The 23,215-nt window shown below is 38.1% G+C and overlaps 2 protein-coding genes and 2 long non-coding RNA genes across 23 annotated transcripts in view; 1 reads left to right on the forward strand and 3 right to left on the reverse strand.

Moving 5' to 3' along the window:
- Positions 1-6,371: 6,371 nt before the first annotated feature.
- Positions 6,372-13,531, reverse strand: LOC310741486 (uncharacterized protein). Of its 4 annotated transcripts, none has more exons than XR_014537963.1 (5): positions 12,375-13,531; positions 11,856-11,913; positions 7,438-7,539; positions 7,287-7,346; positions 6,372-7,256 (listed from the first exon to the last, which is right to left on the reverse strand). XR_014537963.1 is itself a non-coding variant. In XM_083569399.1 (5 exons), the coding sequence occupies exons 2-5, from the start codon at positions 11,880-11,882 to the stop codon at positions 6,404-6,406; spliced, it is 369 nt and encodes a 122-aa protein (XP_083425525.1). In that variant the 5' UTR covers positions 11,883-11,913; positions 12,375-13,531; the 3' UTR covers positions 6,392-6,403. The 4 variants fall into 4 exon arrangements, 1 of the variants encoding a protein (XP_083425525.1); XR_014537964.1 differs by having other exon boundaries at positions 6,372-6,912; positions 7,164-7,346; XR_014537965.1 differs by having other exon boundaries at positions 6,386-6,460; positions 6,759-7,346.
- A 49-nt stretch (positions 13,532-13,580) lies between these two features.
- Positions 13,581-15,058, reverse strand: LOC310741494. The gene is made up of 2 exons (XR_014537971.1): positions 15,006-15,058; positions 13,581-14,960 (listed from the first exon to the last, which is right to left on the reverse strand). It is a non-coding gene; the product is annotated as an uncharacterized lncRNA (long non-coding RNA).
- Positions 13,635-14,670, forward strand: LOC310741489. The gene is made up of 2 exons (XR_014537966.1): positions 13,635-13,777; positions 13,869-14,670. It is a non-coding gene; the product is annotated as an uncharacterized lncRNA (long non-coding RNA).
- Positions 15,059-15,510: 452 nt separating the features above from the next.
- Positions 15,511-23,215, reverse strand: part of pitpnm2 (phosphatidylinositol transfer protein, membrane-associated 2) — a 60,439-nt gene continuing 52,734 nt past the window's right edge. For all 17 annotated transcript variants that reach the window (XM_083569239.1, XM_083569242.1, XM_083569249.1 and 14 more), the window contains 7 exons: positions 21,674-21,790; positions 21,073-21,189; positions 20,807-20,955; positions 20,250-20,399; positions 19,766-19,949; positions 19,522-19,650; positions 15,511-18,053 (listed from right to left, as the gene is read on the reverse strand). In XM_083569239.1, the coding sequence (XP_083425365.1) occupies positions 17,703-18,053; positions 19,522-19,650; positions 19,766-19,949; positions 20,250-20,399; positions 20,807-20,955; positions 21,073-21,189; positions 21,674-21,790 (1,197 nt within the window). In that variant the 3' untranslated portion in view covers positions 15,511-17,702. The remainder of the gene's footprint in view (positions 18,054-19,521; positions 19,651-19,765; positions 19,950-20,249; positions 20,400-20,806; positions 20,956-21,072; positions 21,190-21,673; positions 21,791-23,215) is intronic.

Genomic DNA, 23,215 nt, shown 5'->3' on the forward strand with positions numbered 1-23,215 from the left:
CATCTAGTTAAGGAACGCATATGGTATCTCTTAACTCACCAAGACATTCCTCCATGCAATGCTGGAGAGAGGAGTGTGAGTTCATCAGGCCAAAATGTACCCAAATCACTCATATACAGTGAGGAAAATAAGTATTTGAACACCCTGCTATTTTGCAAGTTCTCCCACTTAGAAATCATGGAGTGGTCTGAAATTGTCATCGTAGGTGCATGTCCACTGTGAGAGACAAAAAAATCCAGAAATCACAATGTATGATTTTTTAACTATTTATTTGTATGATACAGCTGCAAATAAGTATTTGAACACCTGAGAAAGTCAATGTTAATATTTGGTACAGTAGCCTTTGTTTGCAATTACAGAGGTCAAACGTTCCCTGTAGTTTTTCACCAGGTTTTCACACACTGCAGGAGGGATTTTGGCCCACTCCTCCACACAGATCTTCTCTAGATCAGTCAGGTTTCTGGCCTGTCGCTGAGAAACACGGAGTTTGAGCTCCCTCCAAAGATTCTCTATTGGGTTTAGGTCTGAAGTCTGGCTAGGCCACGCCAGAACCTTGATATGCTTCTTACAGAGCCACTCCTTGGTTATCCTGGCTGTGTGCTTTGGGTCATTGTCATGTTGGAAGACCCAGCCTCGACCCATCTTCAATGCTCTAACTGAGGGAAGGAGGTTGTTTCCCAAAATCTCACAATACATGGCCCCGGTCATCCTCTCCTTAATACAGTGCAGTCGCCCTGTCCCATGTGCAGAAAAACAGCCCCAAAGCATGATGCTACCACCCCCATGCTTCACAGTAGGGATGGTGTTCTTGGGATGGTACTCATCATTCTTCTTACTCCAAACATGTTTAGTGGAATTATGACCCAAAAGTTCTATTTTGGTCTCATCTGACCACATGACTTTCTCCCATGACTCCTGTGGATCATCCAAATGGTCATTGGCAAACTTAAGACGTGCCTGGACATGTGCTTATTCAAGCAGGGGAACCTTTCGTGCCATGCATGATTTTAAACCATGACGTCTTAGTGTATTACCAACAGTAATCTTGGAAACGGTGGTCCCAGCTCTTTTCAGGTCATTAACCAGCTCCTCCCGTGTAGTTCTGGGCTGATTTCTCACCTTTATTAGGATCATTAAGACCCCACGAGGTGAGATCTTGCATGGAGCCCCAGTCCGAGGGAGATTGACAGTCATGTTTAGCTTCTTCCATTTTCTAATGATTGCTCCAACAGTGGACCTTTTTTCACCAAGCTGCTTGGCAATTTTCCCGTAGCCCTTTCCAGCCTTGTGGAGGTGTACAATTTTGTCTCTATTGTCTTTGGACAGCTCTTTGGTCTTGGCCATGTTAGTAGTTGGATTCTTACTGATTGTATGGGGTGGACAGGTGTCTTTATGCAGCTAACAACCTCAAACAGGTGCATCTAAATTAGGATAATAAATGTAGTGGAGGTGGACATGTTAAAGGCAGACTAACAGGTCTTTGAGGGTCAGAATTCTAGCTGATATCATAGCTGATATCATACAAATAAATAGTTTAAAAATCATATATTGTGATTTCTGGATTTTTTTTTTTAGATTATGTCTCTCACAGTGGACATGCACCTACGATGACAATTTCTAAGTGGGAGAACTTGCAAAATATTTTCCTATGCTGTGAATGTAAAGCATTAGTACCTGTAGAATTAGTTTGCTTCTTTGGGAGAGTTGAAAAAGTGACGATGGTCTCCGTAGGTGACCAGAAGTTTGGCAGGGAAAATCATCCCGTACTTAATCTTTCTCTCCGAAGATCTCGCTTTATGTCGTCAAATCGCCTTCGTTGTTTCATACACCTCGGGTGATAGATCGGGAAATAACATAATGCGGTGGTTCTGGAACATCACAGCATCCTTCTCCCGAGCTGCTCTCAATACTTTAGTACTTTAGTATTTTAGTACTAAAGTATTTAGTACTTTAGTAGAAATTTTAGTATCATTGTTTGTGGCCTTGTTGGTGTATTTCCAGTTTGATTACCACTGGGTAACCTGTGTGCCAATTCAATGATCACTGGTGCCGGGAAAGAGTCCGCACCCAGAACCTGAGTGAGCCAGTTTTCCAAAAAACGAGGTGGGATTATTTTCCTCAATTCCGTTTGGAAGTCCCAGAATACGAATATTAGAGCGCCGGCTTCTAAATTCAGCCAAGTCAAGAGCAGAAGCAAGATCAGATACAGTTTTCTCGAGTTTGGAAACCTTGCCATGAAGATTGCCAGTGTCGTCTTCAGTTTGAACTACTCAGTTCTCAGCCTTGGTAAGTCTTTCAGCAAAGGAAGATAAATCCTCTCTGACTTCTTTCATGGCTGCCAGAACCTCCTTGTATTAGAATAAAAATTCACTTTTCAGACCGTTTATAGCCGAGAGAATTTTGCTGTTATCGGGTTGAGTTTCAGCCTCGGAGTTAGCAATGGTGCCAGCTTGTATAGCATTTGATTCGAAAGTGGATCCTAGATCATCCACAGCTGAATCCATGGTATTTTTTTTTATCTATTCTTCTCTGCGGTCGTGATGACATGCTTAATGTTTTGCAGATCACAAGTCAAAAAGTAAAATAAGTATTTTGGTTGTCAGGCTTGGTAATTATGGGAATCCACAGAGAGCGTTGAAAAGCGTGACCGTTCAGCGACCCGACAAAACCGGAACTCAATAAACATACATTTGCATAAAGCATCAATATTTGTCCATGCCCATGTTGATTAGAGAATTAAGAAAATTGGAGAGTATTAATATAAGGTACATTTAGAGCAGATAAAAATGTGCGATAAAGTTGTAATGAATCGTGAGCTAACAATCGTGTGATTAACTTATTCTAATATAATGGTCCAGCTACCAGCGTGACACTAAAACAGGTAGTAGTAATGGTTACTTTTTTACGCAAGTTCTGTACATACATTTATCAATAATCATTCACTAAAAATTAGTGTAAATGAATAAAGTCTGTGTGTGTGTGTGTGTGTGTGTGTGTGTGTGTGTAGGAGGAGGAGGACTCTCCACAGCTTTTCACTTCCATGAGGCCGTGTCTCAGATGGTGGAGATGGAGGAGCAGGTTCTGGAGGGCCACAGAGCTGTGTTTGAGGTACAGCATTGGTGTTCAGCATTCCCCCTTCTTTTTCTGCAAGGTTTCTTCAGCTCCGAAATTGGATCAAATCAGTTTTTTGAATTTTCACTTAAATTTACAGCATGAAGGAGAGAATCCTGACTAATTCCTTTCGTTGTACTAACAGGAAAAGTTTGGTAGTGGTACGCTTTAAACAAATATGAACATATAAACTTTTACAAATCTCAAATGGGGACATTACTTTCAAACTCTGGAGAAGAATAAAAAAATCTACCCTAAATTGAAAACATAAAGAGCGGTTTTGACTTGTATTTGAGGCAAACTCATATTTCAATAATTATTACTATTGCTCTATTCTGATTTAGGATACCATGCTAAAAACCTTTGTCTTTTTTACTTAATGAGAGAAAAAAGAGGCAGGTAATGGAATGAATATGTATATAGCAGCTTCGATGTGAGTGATAAAGCAAACTTACTTGGTAAACATTAAAATGTACCATATTCTTTGGTTTTAAATTCTTTTTTGATACATTTTTTAAGAAGAATAAAACATTTAGGATGGAAAATACATTGTCATCTTCTTCTTTCGGCTTCTCCAGGCTCTTCCTAACCTGCTGCCTACTCACCACAAATCACAATATCATCTGCAAACATCATAGTCCAAGGAGACTCCTGTCTGACCTCGTCTGTCAACCTGTCCATCACCACTGCAAACAGGAAAGGGCTTAAAGTCGATCCTTGATGCAGTCCAACTTCCTCCTTAAACCAGCCTGTCGTTCCTACTGCACACTTCACTGCTGTTTTACTGTCCTCATACATGTCCTGCACCACCCTCACATACTTCTATGACACACATCTCCTCATACAATACCACAGCTACTCTCTCAGCACCCTGTCATACACTTTCTCTAAATCCACAAACACAATGCAACTCCTTCAGTATACTTCTTCATATACTTCCCCATCAACATTCTCAAAGCAAATAATGCGTCTGTGGTGCTCATCCTCGGCATGAAACCATACTGTTGCTCACAGATGGTCACCTCTTCTCTCAGCCTGGCTTCCACTACTCTTTCCCATATCTTCATGGTGTGACTGATCAACTTTATTCACCTGTAGTTACTGCAGGTCTGCATATCTCCCTTATTCTTAAAGATTGGTACCAGCACACTCTTTCTCCATTCATCAGGCATCCTCTCCCCTTCCAAAATTTTGTTAAACAATCTTGTTAAAAACTCCACCGACATCTCTCCTAATCATCTCCATGCTTCTACCAGTATGTCATCTTGTCCAACCAACTTTCCACTCTTCACCATCTCCACATCATCCAACCTTCTCTCTCTCTTATTTTCCTTGTTCATTAGTTGCTTGAAATTCTCCCTCCATCTTCTCAACACACTCTCCTAACTAGTCAACACATTTCCATCTCCATCCTTTATTGCTTTAACTTGTAGCACATCCTTCTCAGCTCAGTCCCTCTGCCTGGCCAATCGGTATAAATCCTTTTCTCCTTCCTTAGTGTCCAACTTCTCATCCAGCATATGCATCTCATATGCCTTTTCCTCGGCCTTTGCCACATCCCTCTTCATCTGCTGCCGCATCTCCGTGCACTCCTGCTTACTTTTCTCATCACTCAGTCGATCCCAATTCTGTTTTTCTCCTTATGCTTTCCTGCACTTCTTCATTCCACCACCACACCTCTTTGTCTTCCTTTGTATTCTTCTTCTATTTCCAGATGTCACACCAAGTACCTTTCTAGCTGTCTTCTTTATCATTTCTGCAGTAGTTGCCCAATCATTCTGCACCTCTTCAGCACCACCATTGTCCATGCCCATGTTGAGCACCATGTTGTAGGGTGGAGGGCTGTGTGTGCGCACTTAATAAATCTTCAGAAGTTGCAGCAAGTCGTCGTCCCGTGGCATTAATAACATAAAATTTAATTAAATGCAGGTAAATTACGTTTGATAATTGAACATGTTTGAAGAAACAAAGCCTCCATCACAGCTCTCCATTAGTAGATTTTCATTAAATTTTTTACAAAAATGTTGGCAGGTCATTCTCTCAGAAAAACCCTCAGATTTGGTTCCACTATTTCTGGTGACCCTCAGCAAATTTGTTCTTTGATTGCTTGCTTTGTAAAGATGCTGCCTTGTTCAAGGCAGTAGCTCCACCTAGTGTTAAAACTAAGAAGTACAAAACATTTAAACCCAAATATTATGTGGGGTCAATAAACCATTATATTCTTTAGATGTGTACACAAAGAGCCAGAATGGCTATTGAGACGCTGTTTATTGTGTATGAATTTGTTTTGGATTTCATCTAATTTCATCTAACCCTTTGGAATGGTCACTTACCTGTCCAAAATCATTCCCCACCTGTCACCACATATCGCTTCACTCAGACCTGTTTGACTGAAATGGTAAAAGACATATCTATCGAGAAGTTGCAACACGTCAGTTGACATCTAGCCAAGCAGTCATTGCTTTTCTAAAGACATTCTTGAAATGACATGGATTCCCTGTGAAGTGTTTTTTGATAATGGCCCACAATTTTGCAGTACGGAGTTTGAAGCCTTCGCTAAAGAGTGGGTATTTTAACACAACACATCTAGCCCAAACTACCCTAGGTCCAATGGGCTGGCAGAGAGTTCTGTAAAGATTGTGAAGACTCTCGTGAAGAAGAGTCACGATGGAACAAACTTTCATAGGAGTCTAATGATTTACAGGTGTGTTCCACAGCCCAAATGCTGATGGGTCAATGGATATCCACTAGCTTACCCATCCACCAGGACCTGTTGACATCTGCAGGGGCGAACAAAACCAAGGAAGCAAAATATCCTGAACCATGCAACAGGAATGTGGATTTGACAAGGTTGAGTGGAAAGAGAATTACTACCGCTGTAATACGAGATTCAAACAGAGCATGGTGGAATTCTTAGAAGGGACAGAGGGAACTTAAGACCACAAGTGCGAGTTCAAGAAGCTGAGTTGCAATCAAATGAATAAGATGTGTCTGGTATTTCCACAAGCATACAAGACAGGTTTTGTGGATCACACTGACTCTGATCTAACAAAGGAAGTAACTTCTTCATCTGGAAAGTGAAGGCGACCAAAATACACTTAGATTCATTGAAATCTGTTGGCTGTTTAAAAAAAAAAAAAAGTTTATTGTGAAAGTTCTGTGATGCTTTGGTTAAAATGTTATTGTTGGCATAAGAACAAAATATTGCAAAGAAAATTTATTTAATTCAAAGTGGGAAGATGAAGATCAAAAGTTAACATCCTCCACCTTCTTTTCCTCCACCAACTGCTTCTCAACCATCTGCTCCTCCACTTTCCACCTGGCTGAAGGTATTCATTCTCCAGGGATCCTGGTTTAGACAGATAATTAGATCATTAGAAACACAAAAGAAAAAGGATTTGAAGATTCCCTATTTCAGTGTCCAATTCGTTCATGATTTCACCCCATGAACGATTCTCAAGAGCAGATGATGATTCCTGAAACAGAGCCTTAATAAAGAAACAGAGTTGGCTCTTCACATCAAAAGTGTTAGAGGTTAGCAAGAGGTGAGCTCTCCACATTCAGAAAATACACCAAGTGAGTACTGGGAGGAAACCCCAAGTTATTGGGAAAGAAATAAAATGTAAGGATTAGTATTTATAAATGACCTGTGCATTGAGGACAGTCCCAAATCTCAGGAACGCTTCGTACAGGTCCCTGTCATCCACAGTACAATCCAGATTTCTCAGCAGCAGTGTAACTTTCTTTAGAACAACAACATCCAGTGTGTTAATGACTTCATTTACATTTACATGTCTTAAACTGAAGAAGAATAAAAACACAGCTGTACAAAATAAACATTCAGCATTGGACTTTTAAGTAAATTGTGCTGTGTAAGTCATAATAATCAGATTTACGGTGAGATATAAACACCTTAAACAATGTCAGATTCCTAAATAATAATTTACTTCTCATCTACACAGTTAAAAATCCCCAAAATCCAAAATAATTGGCTACATTTCCGAAAATACAGCCGACTCATTGACACATGCAACCAGATTTTTCTCTTCTACCTTGGTGTTTTTGCTGAGCCTTTTCTTGGGGAGTTTATTTGTGAAAACAGGCTGCTGTGGGACTTTAGCCGGTTCTTTTTGTTCCTCCACCTTCTTTTTTACCTCCACCATTAGCTTGTCCACCTTCTGTTCCTCCACCATCTGCTCTTCCACATGGCTGAAGGTATTTATACTCCAGGGATCCTGGTTTAGACAGAATTAGGTCATTAAAAACACCACAGAAAAATGATTTGTTTAATGCATCTCCAACTTATAAAGAAGCTTAATGTCATACATATATGCAGAAAGGTTGGAAATTCTCCATTTCATTGTCCAATTCGTCCATGATTTCACCCCATGAACGATTCTCAAGTGCAGATGATTCCTGAAACAGAGCCTAAACAAAGAAACAGAGTTGCCTTTAAAGACAATCAGCTCTTGATGCACTGAAAGACACTTTGATATCTTTTAAAGTCTGAGAACTAGGTCAACTGAGGACGCCATTTCCACAGTGTTTCATTCTGCCCTTATTCAACTGGACAACCTGACACTTATGACAGGATGTTGTTTGTTAATTTGTTTGTTTGTTGACCACAGTGGTAGGCCTGATCAGAGGTAAAGATGAGTCGGCTTACAGGGAGGAGATCCAGCACCTTGTAGCATGGTGTGAGGACAATAACCTGGAACTCAACACCAAGAAGACAAAGGAGGTCATTGTGAACTTTAGATGGGCCGGCAATCACGCTCATGCTCATTCAATCACACTCGAGCTTGAAGTATTTGGGTGTCCTCCCCATCCCCAGTAAAGGCGTTGTTATGGTCCACGAACCAAAAGTGAACTTAACGAAAACTCGAGAACCAGACCTTCAGCTTTGATGATGCATTCAATGATACCAACTCAAACGAAATGGTTTACAGTTCAGTCCCTGTAAATGTTGTTTTAAGGAAAGAGTGAAAATTCTAGAAGTATTTAGTTAGTCAGGTTCATCCTCCCTCTCACCACTAGATGTCCCCCTGCTCCCTCTTCTTTCATTTTCCCGATTTTTCTTTGTTCCCTGCTTATTTTTTTGTTTTGTCTAGCTTTTTGTTATGCCACTGCTTTTGCCAGGTAGTTTCCTGACTGGTGCTTTAAGTTGTTGTCTCTGTTCTTATGCTGTTGGATGCCTAGTTTCTGTTGTTTCTTTGCTTGCATTTTACTGTTTGTTTATTTCTTTGCCTTGTGTACTTTCTGCTCAATCTGCTTTATGAACCTCGTGTTTTTGTTTTGTGTTCTTTTTTACTCTCTCTCCAAAATAAACACTTCGTCTTAACTACAATTGCCTCTGAGTCGGTCTCTGTATGCAGGTTCACTGCCACTCGTGTAATGTGCCGCTAGAGAGTCAGTCTCTCTGACGACCCTGGTTCAACCCTCGGTCCTGACAGAAGAACCAAGTTAGCAAAATGGACCCAGCAGAGAGTAGGGGTACTAGAGGTCTTGCAGCACCATAAAGCTATGTTGGCCCAACATATGCAGTTCACAAACCAAAACTCAGAATTGCTGACTCTCGCAACCACTGTCACATCAGGCCCCTGCTCCGGCACCCCCAGTGCATGAACCCCGGCTTTCTCCTAATTAGTTTTTTTCAGTAAACAGATAATTATGTATAGACTAGCTACCTCTAGCAAACAGGAAAAATAAAAAGGATTATCATAATAATGTCAGCGTCGGTCCTGACAGCAGTAAAACTCATTTAGGTGTTCCGGTAAATGATTTCCCACCAGAGGTGCTGATCAGGTTTTTTTTGTTTTGTTTTGTTTTGAAGTAACTCCATTTATTTGCAGCACGAGATTTTTCTAATACTAGAGAAGTCAAACTACAAGAAATTAGAACTCCATGTTTATGTTACAGTCTTCAAAATTTACAGTGAAATGGAAAGTAGTATCTACCCTCTTCCTATTAAGTACTGACCTGACCTTGAAAGAGTTTTGAAACATGATTGTGTGTGTGTGTGTGTGTGTGTGTGTGTGTGTGTGTGTGTGTGTGTGACCCTGCTGAACAGGAAGGCGAAGAATGGAGACTGGCAAGCAGCAGGTGCAGATTGTAAGACTGCAGGAAAGAGAGGTTCATTGTACAGAAGACGTTCTTAAACTCATAGCAATAGGCAACAGTTGCAGATGAACTCCAAATGGCTGATCATCTCTGGAGCGATAACTGTGGAGATGATTCAATTCAATTTGTACATTTGCATTTAAATAGAAATTGACCAATCGATTTATCCAGGGACGATTTACAACTAAGCAGTTAAGGGTAAAGGGCTTTGCTCAAGGGCCATCTGGGCAGTTTAGTGGTTTTGACCCAGGGGATTTAAACTCATCACCTTCCAAGCATAAGCACATCTTAGCCAAATAGTTTCCACACTGGTTTTGATTCAAAGTGAAGAGTTTAAGTATCTTATTTGGATTTTTTAAATTCTGTAATCTACATTATTCTTTTTCCCACAGTATAAGAATTTGAGGTAAATAAAAAATAATAGGACTAATATTGGTGCTTACTTTTTAAACAAAATGTTTTGTGTGGACATTTAATTTTTCATGTGCCACATTAATTTGCCAGTTAGAAATTAAATCCATAAATGACTTTTCATACTTCATATTTATATTTACATGTAATGTTGTCGAGCAGTCGAACAGACTCCTGTTTATGTTTATTATTATGTTTAGGTTGCTGTAGAAATGCAAATTTCTTTTGGCAAGCTTATTAACAATGATTTAATTTGATCAATTACCTTCTGACCAATCGGATTAGAAAATGAAGCTGTGTTGTGCTGAAACACAGAATGTCACCTATACAGTAGAACCTTAATGAGTAACTTAAAATAGGAGCAAATTGGAATACGAACATAAATCTTTAATAAACTTTGTAGTGGGTTACAAGTGTTGCATCGGCCTGCGAGCAAAAACAATTTTCGTTGGCAAGTACGAACGAGACTCTCAAGCGATGCATAAAAAGCAGAGTCTTTGGAACTGTTATTTGTTGAGTTGTAACCGCTATTGTTTATTCATAGACATTTTGCACTGCATTGTAAAGTTAACAGTACAGTTTAGTATCGTTACAATGGCCCCCAAGATGATTAAGAAAGATGAGAAGAATGAAAATGAAAAAAATGTTAAAAAAAAGGAAATGATCGCGAAGCGTGAACAAGGTATGCGTTTGGCAGAACCTGCAAAACTGTACAACATCTACAATTACAAAGAAGTAATCCACTCCTCTACAGCCATCCCTCACTCCAGCCACGACTCGACTCAAAGGTAAAGTGCGAGTTAATTTGTCAATTATTTCTATTTTGTATTGTGAATTATTAATTTTTATTCATTTCTGATGTTAGCGGTTATAATTTGTACAATATTCACCATTACAAAACCTTTAAAAATTAGTGTATATACTGCAAAAAAAAAATTTAAATGTGAAGATTTTACATTTGACAATGTACATATTGAAAATTAAATAATGAAAACAAGTATGTCATTAAAATTTGAAAAAATCTTTAGATTTAAAGACTTAATTGTCTTGGTAGTCCATGAAGATAGATTAGTAATAGCATCACATGGAACAAATATGTGATGTGTATAGCTGGTGCCAATTTAGTGATCTCGATTTGTTCTCCAAAAAATTTCTCACTTCTCTTATGCTTTTTGCTTCATTTGTGCTTTAACACTGAGTATTCTGTTTTTGGCATTGTACGTCATCACTTTTAGCATAAAAGTTTTCTAGCTAAACACAGTTTGGCAGGCTTCAGCTCTAAATCAAATAAAGGAAACATGAACAGGTCATGTTGTATAACCGGTTATCAGCACATGTCTGCAGTGTCATGTCTCACTGTTTCGTCTCTGTCTATCCCTCTGACAGAGTGAAAGAGTTTGCTATAAGCCTATCAGACAGCCCCTTCTCCCCCTTTATCTCCTACATACAAGTACGATGAACTTAATTGACGTAGCTGAGGTTAAGGAACAAAAGTCAGAATACATTCAACATGCTGCCAGTTATATGTTTTTTTGGGGTTTTTTCCGTTTCAGTATTTCAGAGGCACAGAGCTATGGTTCCCATTAACGAGATTAACAGAAAACCTCACTTCCTGTTGGGCCACACCCACTTAGGCTATAAATCATATTTCATGGTGAAAATTTTTTTTAATAATATTTGGGGAAAAAATGCAGGTTCTATGTAACATGATATAATCTAATAGCAATCACAATTTTTATCTCCTTTCCAGCTAGTATTCACACTGATTTTATTATAAGGCCTGTGTGACTGTATATAGTCAACACGGGTGCTTTTTTTTTTTTTTTTTTTTTAAGGTTTTTGAAATGAAAAAACTATAGAAAAGGCCCACTCATGTTTACTCTAGAGAGTCTGAGATTTAATACCGAGCACAAACTGAAATAAAAAACCATGGCTGACATCACATTGTCACTTAAGTAATAAAAATTAAATTATATATATATATATATATATATATTTTTTTTCCAGGAATAAGCATTATAATCAATCTGAGTAAATAGCGAGTATGAAGTGGGCATTCTGATTGCAGCTGTTACAGTTTTTACCAGTTTAAAGTTGTTGTCTTTTTGTCTGTTTTTGTAGCTTAGAATTTTATATGAACAGATGTCTAATGTGTGTGCACTGTTGTCCTTTATGTCAGTTATGTCCTGCTGACTTCAGCTTGTTTTACTCACACACATGCACACACTCCCTCTTTTCATGATGTGATGTGGCCCTCAAGCAGCACTGCACCTAGAGAATAGTTAAGCACGTAAGGGTGAAACAAGACAACCAATTAAACCGTTCACCAACCAGGGAGGGTATGAGGTGCCCAGGGCCAGGAGGACCAGGAAGAGCATTCATACCCTTAGACGATAGTTAAAAGTTTTTGGTGTAGGGCAAGAAATTATCCCATCCCTCCCACCCAGAAAAAAACCAGAGTCTAGAGAATTCTGCTCTCCCGGACTCTAGACTAATAACCATATACATACGCACTAATCCCTGAATTGCGCTATAAAAAAACTATCCTTCTTTTACATTCACTTAGCAATAATTTCATGTAAAGTAAATGTTACTTGCCCAATAACATATTTGTTCTTACAATTCAATCACCAAATAGTTAAGGTGTTCAAACAGTATATTTATTATAGAGTCTGAGGGCTTGTGACTCAAAACAAGCACTAAGCAATGTGCCTCCTTGTGCTTTTGCTCACCAGGGTTTTAACTTGAACTTTGTGGCAGTTGCACTCATTTTTAATTATCATATTCCCAGATTCAGCTCTGCACACTCACAAGCCTCATACTCCTCATACTCTCTATTACAATTCAAACATCCGGTATCACCTCATTAAACGTCCGTGTGGAAACATAGCAAAGGTTCCATTTTGTGTCCTGATGATTTACGTAATTTTAAACACTATAATTACTTGAAAACATTTACAAGAATATCTTGTCTTCATGCTCTATGTTGAGTGTGGTTTTACTAACAATAAACATATATTTGCATAAAGTATCAATATTTGTCCATGATAATGTTGAGCATTATGTTGTAGGGTGGAGGGCTGTGTGTGTGCACTTAATAAATCTTCAGAAGTTGCAGCAAGTCGTCGTCCCGTGGCATTAATAACATGAAATGGTGTCAGAAATAAGGATTGGCACATTGAGCACAACTGATTTGGTAAACTAAAAAAAAAAAAAAAAACAAGGAAAAAACCTCCACAATGGATTAATACTAAACTCAGGTTACTCATTTTAGTATTACGATTAACCATAAAATGTATTCGTACGCAGTGTGCAAAAAAACCAGTACTGATGCATCTATAATAAATACAATTTATAAATGATAGAGTTAACAGTACTATTTTCTCTGCACATATTAAACATTAGTGAAACATCATAGCTGTCCAACTGTATTTAATTCACAGTACATACAATAATACAGAATCGAGCACAAGTGGGTGGAAAAAAAGGAGCTGATAAGCCATTCAGATCAAATTTTTTTATACAGTGTTACAGTTTGTATTCTGAGGAAACAGTCAGAAATACAGGGGTTTCTGAGAAAATGGATTATGTTTGTACACCATCTGAACACAGGAAAAAATATTAAAAAATATAATTGCTGCCACGTCTTTGCTATAGTACAATGTGTATCAGCATTACATTCTCCAACTACATTCTTGCTTTCACAAGATCGCACTGTGCCATATATTTAGAAATGGGTGCAAATGCAGGATTGTTAGTTGTTTCAAATGTTACACTCGAAACCTGACCCCAGTGTAATATATAAATCTTTATTCTATAAATTATATTTGATATATATTATGTGTATAATGTATAATAAAAAATATATATATTTATATTCCGAACCGCGAATTATATATATACACACACATACACACAGAGTACTGTGCAAAATTCTAAAACGACCATCAGTTTTTCTTGTTTTATCAAAGTTTGCAAGACCGTCTATATTTTGCTTTTTGATCTCTTTATTAATATACTAAGACGAAGGTACAGTATTTAGTGTGACATTCCTTTACATCTTTTGAGGGGACAGTCCTAAATCTTCTGGTATATTATACCAGGCTTTTTAGCACCAAATTATCTTTTTTGGATTGTCTTCTTTCTTCATCTGTACGGGTGACCCCATACTTCCTCTATAATATTCAGCTATGACCTCTGTATGTAGGCCAGTCCATGACTGTCAGTGTTTTATCAGCTGTTTTCCCATTAAATATGATATCACTGCATTAGCAATAATTGAATCCTGTCTTTACAATATCGCCAATACTACTGGCAAAAATGCATTTATAGGACTGTGGTGAGACCTGCGATGTTGTATGGTTTAAAGACAGTAGCATTGAGTAAAAGACAGGAGGTGGAGCTGGAGGTAGCAGAGCTGAAGATGTTGAGGTTTTCATTGGGAGTGACGAGGATGGACAGGATTAGAAATGAGTTTATTAGAGGGACAGGGCATGTAGGACGTTTTGGAGACAAGGTGAGGGAGGTGAGATTGAGATGGTTTGGACATGTGCAGAGGAGGGACACGGGGTACATCGGTAGGAGACTGCTGAGGATGGAGCCACCAGGAAGGAGGAAAAGAGGAAGGCCAAGAAGAAGGTTTATGCATTTGGTGAGGGAGGTAGTTAGGTTGAAAGAGAAAGATGTAAAAAACAGATGGGTGTGGAAGAAAGAAGACGACGACTACTGGCAAAAATGCCAGAAATATCACCAATACCACTGACACATCCGCCACCATGTATATTGAAGGCCGCAAGCACTTGTTCTCTTTTCAACTACTCTTGTCACATATTTTCAACAACTGGACCAAAGATTTTATACTTGGATTTGTCACTTCATAATACTCTTTTCCACTGATCACTGAGTTGGTACTATTAGGAAGCTTCCAAGGAATTAAACTCATGCAACACATGTATGTAATGCTCAAGCATGTCTTGCACAAACCTGGTGTAATAGACCTTTTTCCACCGCAATCTTTTTGACATGAAATCTTGGGACAAAAACAGGTGTTAGCAATGACATTATTTTGAGTTCGATTTAATTTAGGTTTATAAGAACCAGGTTCTTGCTTAAGTGTATGGGGAGGTCACACTACATACTTGCCACTTCAGCCTATATTTTTTTTTTTCTTTTTAATACGGCATACAAATTTCTTGTATTTTCTTATTGTATTTTACAAAAGTAGTAAAAAGAAATAATGTATGGTCATTATACCACTGCTAAAACAATAAAACTATTGGTGGCATAAATCTTATGCACAGTACTCTCTCTCTCTCTCTCTCTCTCTCTCTCTCTCTCTCTCTCTCTCTCTCTCTCTCTCACACTATATATATATAATCAGCGTCATTTTTAGGTGCATATGAGAGATCTCTCATATGCACCTAAAAATGACACTGAATTTCCAAACTAGAAATTGCTGGTTTTAAAACAAAACAGATCAGTTTAAGACTTTAAATAAATTTGAAAATTGATTAAAATGATGCGTTAAAATGGCTCAAGTTCCTGTGGCTCCTAGTTACAATGATTGATTTGTATTTGTAAATGTGTTGGAGACAAATTTTAGATGGGGTACATCGTTTGGCTGGACTAAAAGAGAGAAGAAAAAAGGACAAGGCTGGCAAAAATAAACAGAACAAAAAAAAAAAAAATGAAAACCAGCTATTAGATTGTAGGACTTTTCTTTGATTGATACATGACAAGATTTTAAAAACATTTTAAATAGCAGTAACAAACAGCGAATCTTCTTAATCAAAAAGTACTTCCATAAGAGATTTTATCATTCGGTGGAGAAAAAGAAAAGCCAGACATTTTGGTATGAAACAAATCAAATCACGAGGACATATTGCACGTTTATTGGTCCAAAAAATTTAAATAAAATCTCTGCATTTTCTTGCTTGAACGTTGCTCACTCCCACCCTCTAGTGGACGGATTAAAAAACACTACGTAAAGGCATTAGATTACAAGCAGAAACACTTTTCTTCAAGAATAGTACGCTTGTGTGCTGTTGAAATTTTACTCACGTGGCTTAAATAAAATCCTTTAAAATTTGTTTAAAATTTAGTGAACCTTTCTCACCAACTAAAAAAGGAAGAAAAAACCCCATAAAACCTTCCACAGCTTAGTAAAATAAATCCCTTTACCTTCTCCGAAAAACCTTGAATGAGTGATGACTGTTTTCCAGGTGTCTTGCTTGTGTGCCCGAGACTGATTGTCTGTTCACTGGTGTCTTTTCTAGTCTTGTACACAAACTGAACTGATGGCATTAATTAATTAATGGTGTTGTTGGTCCTTAAAAGTAACTATATCAATTTATATAACAAATTTTTTAAAGCAAACATTAACACGCTAAAATCTGACATGACTGCGAATCTACATAAATAATTCCTGAACATACATTTCCTATATAAGTCAAATGTACATCTTTACAATATCTACACATCCGTTATTTGCTGCACGATTGGAAAACATTCTACAACCCCCTGAACAATTAGAAACAAGCCACTGCTGCATCCTATCTGCCTCACAATTCAAATATACAACCTGACAGAGTTCCTAATTAAATACATGTCCAGTGTCTTCCTGTTAACGAATAATAAAAAAAAACTTTATACAGTATATGGCTACAATGCATCATGCTGCTGAATAGAAAAAAAAAAACTAAACAAAAAAATTAAACCAAAGTAAAATCACAGCTTATAATTAAAATAATATCCTGAAAGAGTTCTATACATCTCACTTACATGTGAACAGTAAGCTAGAGCACTGACTTTTAAAGGACTTTCATGTTGACCTGAAATGATCTAAATCTTAAAAACGTTACACATGTGCCTGCCGAAGCTGAACTCAACACATCTTTACAGCTAGAATATTATACGCTCGAAATACTCAGTAGTATGTTACAACGGAAATAAAGCCTACTGTTCCGTTTTTGTAGTTTCCTTTGACCGTTCTAATTTTGGCACATTTCTTAATCCCGATGTTCGAGAGAAATACTACCGTCGTGCACACGCACACTCGAATCCTGTTCTATATTAATAAGGATCATGCACTACACAATAACAATATGTAGCCACATGAGATGGTAACAGGGTTCTCCACTATCAACTTGTGCAAAAAAAACGAACAATCAGGTTATACATTTACGTTAACTACAGCTTCGGTAAAAAGAATTGTTTTTGGCCGTCGGCTATGTTAAGTGTCACAAATTGTCCATATACTCTCGTTTCTTCCAATAAATTGAAGCTATAAATGGTGCACAAAATTTGGGCGAGAGACGACTAACTACTGCTTTAACTGTCTGAAGAAAGCTGATTTCTCCAATGTACAAATACGAATAGATCCCTGCTCTCGTTGACTTGTTCTGAGGAATGGAGCAGCAAAGTGGCTTTGCTCCAGAACCAGGGAGAAGAAAAGAGCGTTGTGGAAACGCGATAGAGCAGAGGCTCAGGAGGATTTGTACTTGGCTTTCTATACATGGCATGCTGCACCATAGAGATGAGGAAAGTTTTCAGGAGCACTAGACGAACTAGTGATGTCTGAGAGGTATTGCAAGCAGATGGCCAGATAAAGGGATTGTTGCCAAATTACAGGTTGAGTGTCAAAAAAAAAAGAAAAGGCCAACGTTCCTTGCTTTCAACCCTAAAGCAGCACTCGCCCCGTGTGTGTTTGATGCAAGTGTGATAACACACTTCTAAGAAGAAAGGCCTCTGATGACCTGTGAGCCAAAAGCAAGATACAACACGATGGGTCCTTATTGCAAATGCTGCAGGGTTTTCAAACCCCTTCACAAGAACAGCTTAGGGGGGAAAAGAGGAAGAAACTGGGGAATAGCAGTTGGCAAAAGGGGTCGAGTGTGGAACAAGATCTTTCTCCCCATCGTCACTCTTGCTACATTAGAAAAGCTGTGTCAGTCTTTAACAAAGTCTGTATCATTTTATCCCGTTTTGTATCCAATCCACCCTCCTTTTAAAATCCAGTGGACCAGCAGACTCCCAGTTATGAACAGCAAGCTGATGGAGAGTTACTTGGGGCTCAGGGTGCTTCCCTCCATCTTCCCTGCACGCCCAAAGCAGCCCGCTGCAATGCTCATGCTCCTCTGTGCACGGTCAGACCGTTCACGGTCAAACTCCGACTGGCTCTGCGCGCGCTCAGGACGGCCCCCGTGTCCGGAGGACATCGCAGAGGAAGAGGGGGCTGGCTGGGAGGAGATGGTGCGCAATAGGTGGTTGCGTTTGCGCAGAAAGTCGCCACTGGCACCCAAACCGAAGCTTCCCTTACGCAGAGCCACACGTGTGCTGCCCGTCTTGGCTGGTCGAGAGCGCTGACTGTACTCCAAATGTGACAAATGAGAAGCGTAGCCATCCGAGATAAACTGCAATGAAAAAAAAAAAGCAATAAGTAAAAATGGTTGTTACATTTATTTTTATATTTAAATCAATCTGCAATTTGGCAGATAATTCATAATACATTTTTATTAGCATCCAACTGCACCATGTACAAAGAAGGTCCTATCCTGAATAACAGTAATAGTAAGCTAGTGTTTCCTCACCTCGTGTTTAAGATCCTACTATAGAGGAAATGGACAACAACTGATTATTTAGGCATTTTTAAGTTAGGTTTCAGGGGACGACAAAAGCACACTGGAGCTTCTGAATCCATGATTTGTCCAAGGCTGATGTAAAAAGCACAGTATGTCTGAGAGTGACATAAATAAGACCTAGTTATAAGCTATAATGTACTGTGGTCTGGATGTGGACCATGTGTTTCTTCCTGGGCTAAAATTCTATTATCTACATATTTCATTGATTATTATTTATTGTAAATGAATATATCGATGTTAATTGGATGCTATTTCTCTGATTCTCAATAATCATAAATGAAAACGATTGAAACATATTCATGAAACTAAAGCGGTGGTGCCCAATAGGAACACTGCAACAATTATTCGATAAACTCGTCAATAATCGATAATGAAATATGTTGTCAAATAATGCTGTTATTGATTAGTCGGGCTGCTGAAGTTTCTGTTTAGCGTGATGGCAAGATAACACAGTCGCTTGCGAAACGGTGGAGAGTACAGGTACACCGGCACCAGGAAAAAGTGTGCGTCCCAAGTCATTTAATATTAAACAAACCAAAGTAACCTGCAACTTATGCAAAGTGCCACAGTGATGCATGAGCATGTGAAAAGTAAACACACTGGTGTCACGGATGAAGGCGAAACATCAGCACGGTGAGCAGAAAATGTATAATCCTCATCATGTGAAAATAGTGTAGTTTAATGAAGTGCCATTGTGTAAACTGTGTACACTTCAGGACAGTCGCATTGGATCTGGTGTGACTCGCGAGCATCAGGTTGTGAAATCACTTTGCTTGCGTGACAGATTTAATTAAACGGTGCGAACAAACACTAAATCTAAAAGCAGCAGTAAACGATAAATTTTTTAGTCACTGTTGTGGTTTTCATCGAATGCATTTGTACACGCTGTTTCACCATTCACTGTTTCACCATTCTCTTTTTCATAGCATTTGTCTACTACAAAAGTCAACATCTCTGTTTTCAAACGTGATTTACAACATTCAAATTCTTGTTTTCAATGTTGGTATATTTAATTTATTATATACATTTATTATATATATATATATATATATATATATATATATATATATATATATATATATATATATATATATATATATATATATATATATATATGAATTATATCTTCAAACACACACACACATACATTTTTAAAAGTAGGTTGATCATTTTGACTTGGGCATTTAAAAAGGAGCTTGCAAACCAAAAAAGATGTGAGCACCCCTGCTCTGAAGCATACCTGACACTGGTGTTGCATCTTTTTCGTTGGTCTACCAACAATGTAGATATTAGATGGCGGCAGGCCGAGTGAAGTGTACACCGAGATGTCCTTTGTGGAGCCGTATGCAGCAAAGATCTTCATATGTGCCTTGGGAAAGAGGTAAAAAAGTAAGTTTAAAACCTGCCATTCATTTAATTCTTCATTAGTTTAAATAGCATTCCACTAATGCCACATTTAAGTAAGGCACCCTCCTGCTTCCTACCTCAGTGATAAGGGACTTGAGGAAGTTTGCTTTGTGACGAAGGGGGTCATGCACCAGACCGTCACAAAAGGACACAATGCCATGAGGGAAATTGTGCTGCGAGAGCCAGGCCACCACCCGTTGCTTCTGCATGTCTGGACGACCAGTCACATATACGATCAAGTATCCTAAATCCTGCCAGTGCCTGTAAAAAAAAATATATACACATTTCTTGGTAGGAAGCTATAATGTTATTGCAAACACTTCACTACTCTAAATAAACATATAAGCTCCTTAAATAAAATGGATGATGACATGCTCCATTTCTTCACTTGAGTCAGAATATTAACAGCTGCTGACAGAATGTTATTTACTAAAAACATTAATGATTCACATTTCCCTTTCCCCTCTACTCAGCCAAACATCTAAATAATTAGCCAGAGTCAAACAAAAAACAACAAGACATGCTGTCTAGGTGGGATTAAATGAGGACATGGCGAGGTACCTGACAACGTCCACTGCCCCTGCTCTCACTTTTGGGTCACTGCCCATAATGGACACACTGGCAGCAAAAGATCCATCGATGCTGAACACTACAAACTCTGTGGCACGTGGCAGCACAGTCAGGTAGCTGTCTGCAGACGTGTGGTCACCTCTGGAAGGAAATAAATGCATGTATATCACAGAGAATTCATCAGAGCAAAGAAAGTTTGTGAAAAAAAGTCTCGCAAGCCAAACTTTTAGCTATTGAAAAAGTACTTGCCAATAAATGTGGAAAGAATCAGCAAACCCCATATTTTGATCTTATCTAAAGCTAACTCTTTAACGCTACACTAAATTAAATATATATTCTTGATGCTGATATATTCTAGATGCTTATAACTGAACAAAATGTTATTTTTTTTCTTTGTTTTAAACAAAAATTTTTAAAAACAAATGTTGATTTACACAAACTGCTTCACCTTAAATCACCACATATTTCTTATTAATCGATTATCAAAATATTAATTTGCAGCCCTGGTGAAAACACCAACTGCCCCTTCAGGGAGTTCCAGTAAATACCTGACCACCATTTTGACCGGGTACACGCCGATCCCTAGCCGCTTGCTCTCTGGGATTGTGTAAAAAACTCGGCCACTGCTGTTGGTCAGCTCTGTTTCGAAGTACACCCACTCTCCTGATGGAGGCTGTGTCATTATGTGGATATCGACCTTTAAATGCACAAACAGACGAAACATTTTTAAAATCATACAAGAACAAGGATAAAAATGTGGGACCAGTGATTGTTGATACTGAAATAAGTATGGTGACAGTGTTGGAAATGTTACCTTCTCCCCAGTTAAAGTGACCATATCCAAAGGGCCATACATGAAACGGCCAGTGACCACCTGCATGCCGTCCTCCGTAAACACAGCATCATTCACACGATGGTTTGCTGTTACATTCTATAACACAATCACAATTTGACATTGTAAGACTGATCTACCTACATTTAAAAATAAAGAAGCAAGACTAGTAAAGCACACTAGACTTTATACCTGATCATCTGTCTAACTAATTAACATATGAGATTCTTTAGATGGCTTAGCACAGTGCAAAGGTTAACTAGAAACCATTTTCTTTTTTTATTTCAATAAACTGGTTTAGGTACAATCATATATTGAGGATTTTGGGCTACAAATGGTTGCAGCTGAGGTAGTGAGAATATACTACCACATGCTTAAAAATATTTTCCACCACAAAGATCTAAACCCTTTCCACTGATGAAGGGAGAAGACGTTGGCTGACAAACTGCATAGCAACAGACACAAAGTTACAGAAAGAGATGCATATAAGGCACGTGTACAGTGGTTTGACCTGACCTGATCTGAACACCCAATGTGTATTATATTCATTTTCTGATTTGGAAAAAAGGAAGAAAACGCTCACCCTGATTTTAACATGTGTTCTCTTCCTCTGCCACTTCTCTCGTGGTTTGGAGGGTGTGAATTCGGAAACCTCCTTCCCATCCAACTCTAGAATACTAGAGTTCTCATGCCTCATTACCTAAAAGCAGGAGACAGACAGATAATGGGGAAAAAAAGATGGAGGAACGGAGAGAAAACAGGGGCGAGGAGAAGATTCAGGCCAAAGAAAACGCCAGAAAATTTTCTAACTAAAACATAAAGAAAACCCCGTACAGTGTTGTTACTATTTTTGAAGTAATTTGAAAATGATTTTTATATTTTTGTTTATATACAGTGCGTTGAAAAAGTCCTTTACCGTGGCCGTGTAGAGCAGGTAGTGGGGCACATTTTTAAAGCTGGCGATAAATACACAGATTTGCTGTGTGGAAAATTTCAAGCAGCATTTCCGGAGACAAGAAAACCACATCTCGATACTGTGCGAGATTTAATCAATAGATACAGTAGTGGGAATAAATGGGGTTTATTTAACTAATAATTTCCTATAACCAACTCTACATGGCCACAGCAGAGGGACTTTTTGAACGCAACTGTATTTGTATTTTGATGTAATTTGGCAATTAAATGCACTAAATGGGTTTAGTTTTCACCGATATTCTTGTAAACAGTTTTAGCAATAAATATGTAAATTTTTTTAAAAAGAAAAGCAACTTAATTGTTAATTTTAAGAGGCCAGTCTTATTTTATCTCTCTTATTTAGTATGGCTCTTTAATAAAGAAAAAGAACCTCATATCCGATTACTCGATTAATTGATGGACTAATTGTTAATTGTCGATTAAAAGTAATGGACTTGATTTCTTTCTTTTTTTTTTTTTTTTTTTTTGCATGATGTTTGTTTCAGATCAAACTAATTTAAATATTAGTAAAAGATAACACAAGTTAAGAGGGAAAACAAAGTCCAAACAGCCCTGTGTGAGTTCAATTGAGTTCAATTTCTCTAGCCACATCCAGGCCTGATTACTGCCACGCCTGTCCCAATCAAGAAACCTCTCAAATCTATTAGATTTCCCTTTTTTGTGTTTTGTCAACCTTAGAGGGTTAATTGCAGAATATATGCATCATGGTGCATTTTGTTGTTTGATTTGAGACTTAATGCATCAGTAAAACAAACGTTTAGTAATTTAAAATTATTTTCCGGTGAAGCTTATTAGAATTTTTTTTTTTTTTATCTGAGTAAGAAAGGACGTCGTGAATGTGCGTCGCGTTGGAGGTTTGAATTTTGCCGCTTTTATATTTATTTATAACAAAAATGGGCAAACAAAAATGCGTACTGCATTAATAAAATGAGTGTTAAAATGCGTTAACATGGTGTTTACACATTAATTTTGACAGCCCTTATGTAGTCGTAGTTCGGAACTTGCGGTTAGGAACATTTGCGGGTTCTCGTTTGACTAACAGCAAGTTGCAGATTATCTTAAAATTTGCGGGAATACGCAGTAGGACCAAATGTTCAGGAATGTTTTCACTAACAAATTTTATAATTATATGTCAAGATGAATTCACTAA

This window comes from Silurus aristotelis (genome assembly GCF_946808225.1).
Source record: "Silurus aristotelis genome assembly, chromosome: 18".
NCBI lineage: Eukaryota > Metazoa > Chordata > Actinopteri > Siluriformes > Siluridae > Silurus > Silurus aristotelis.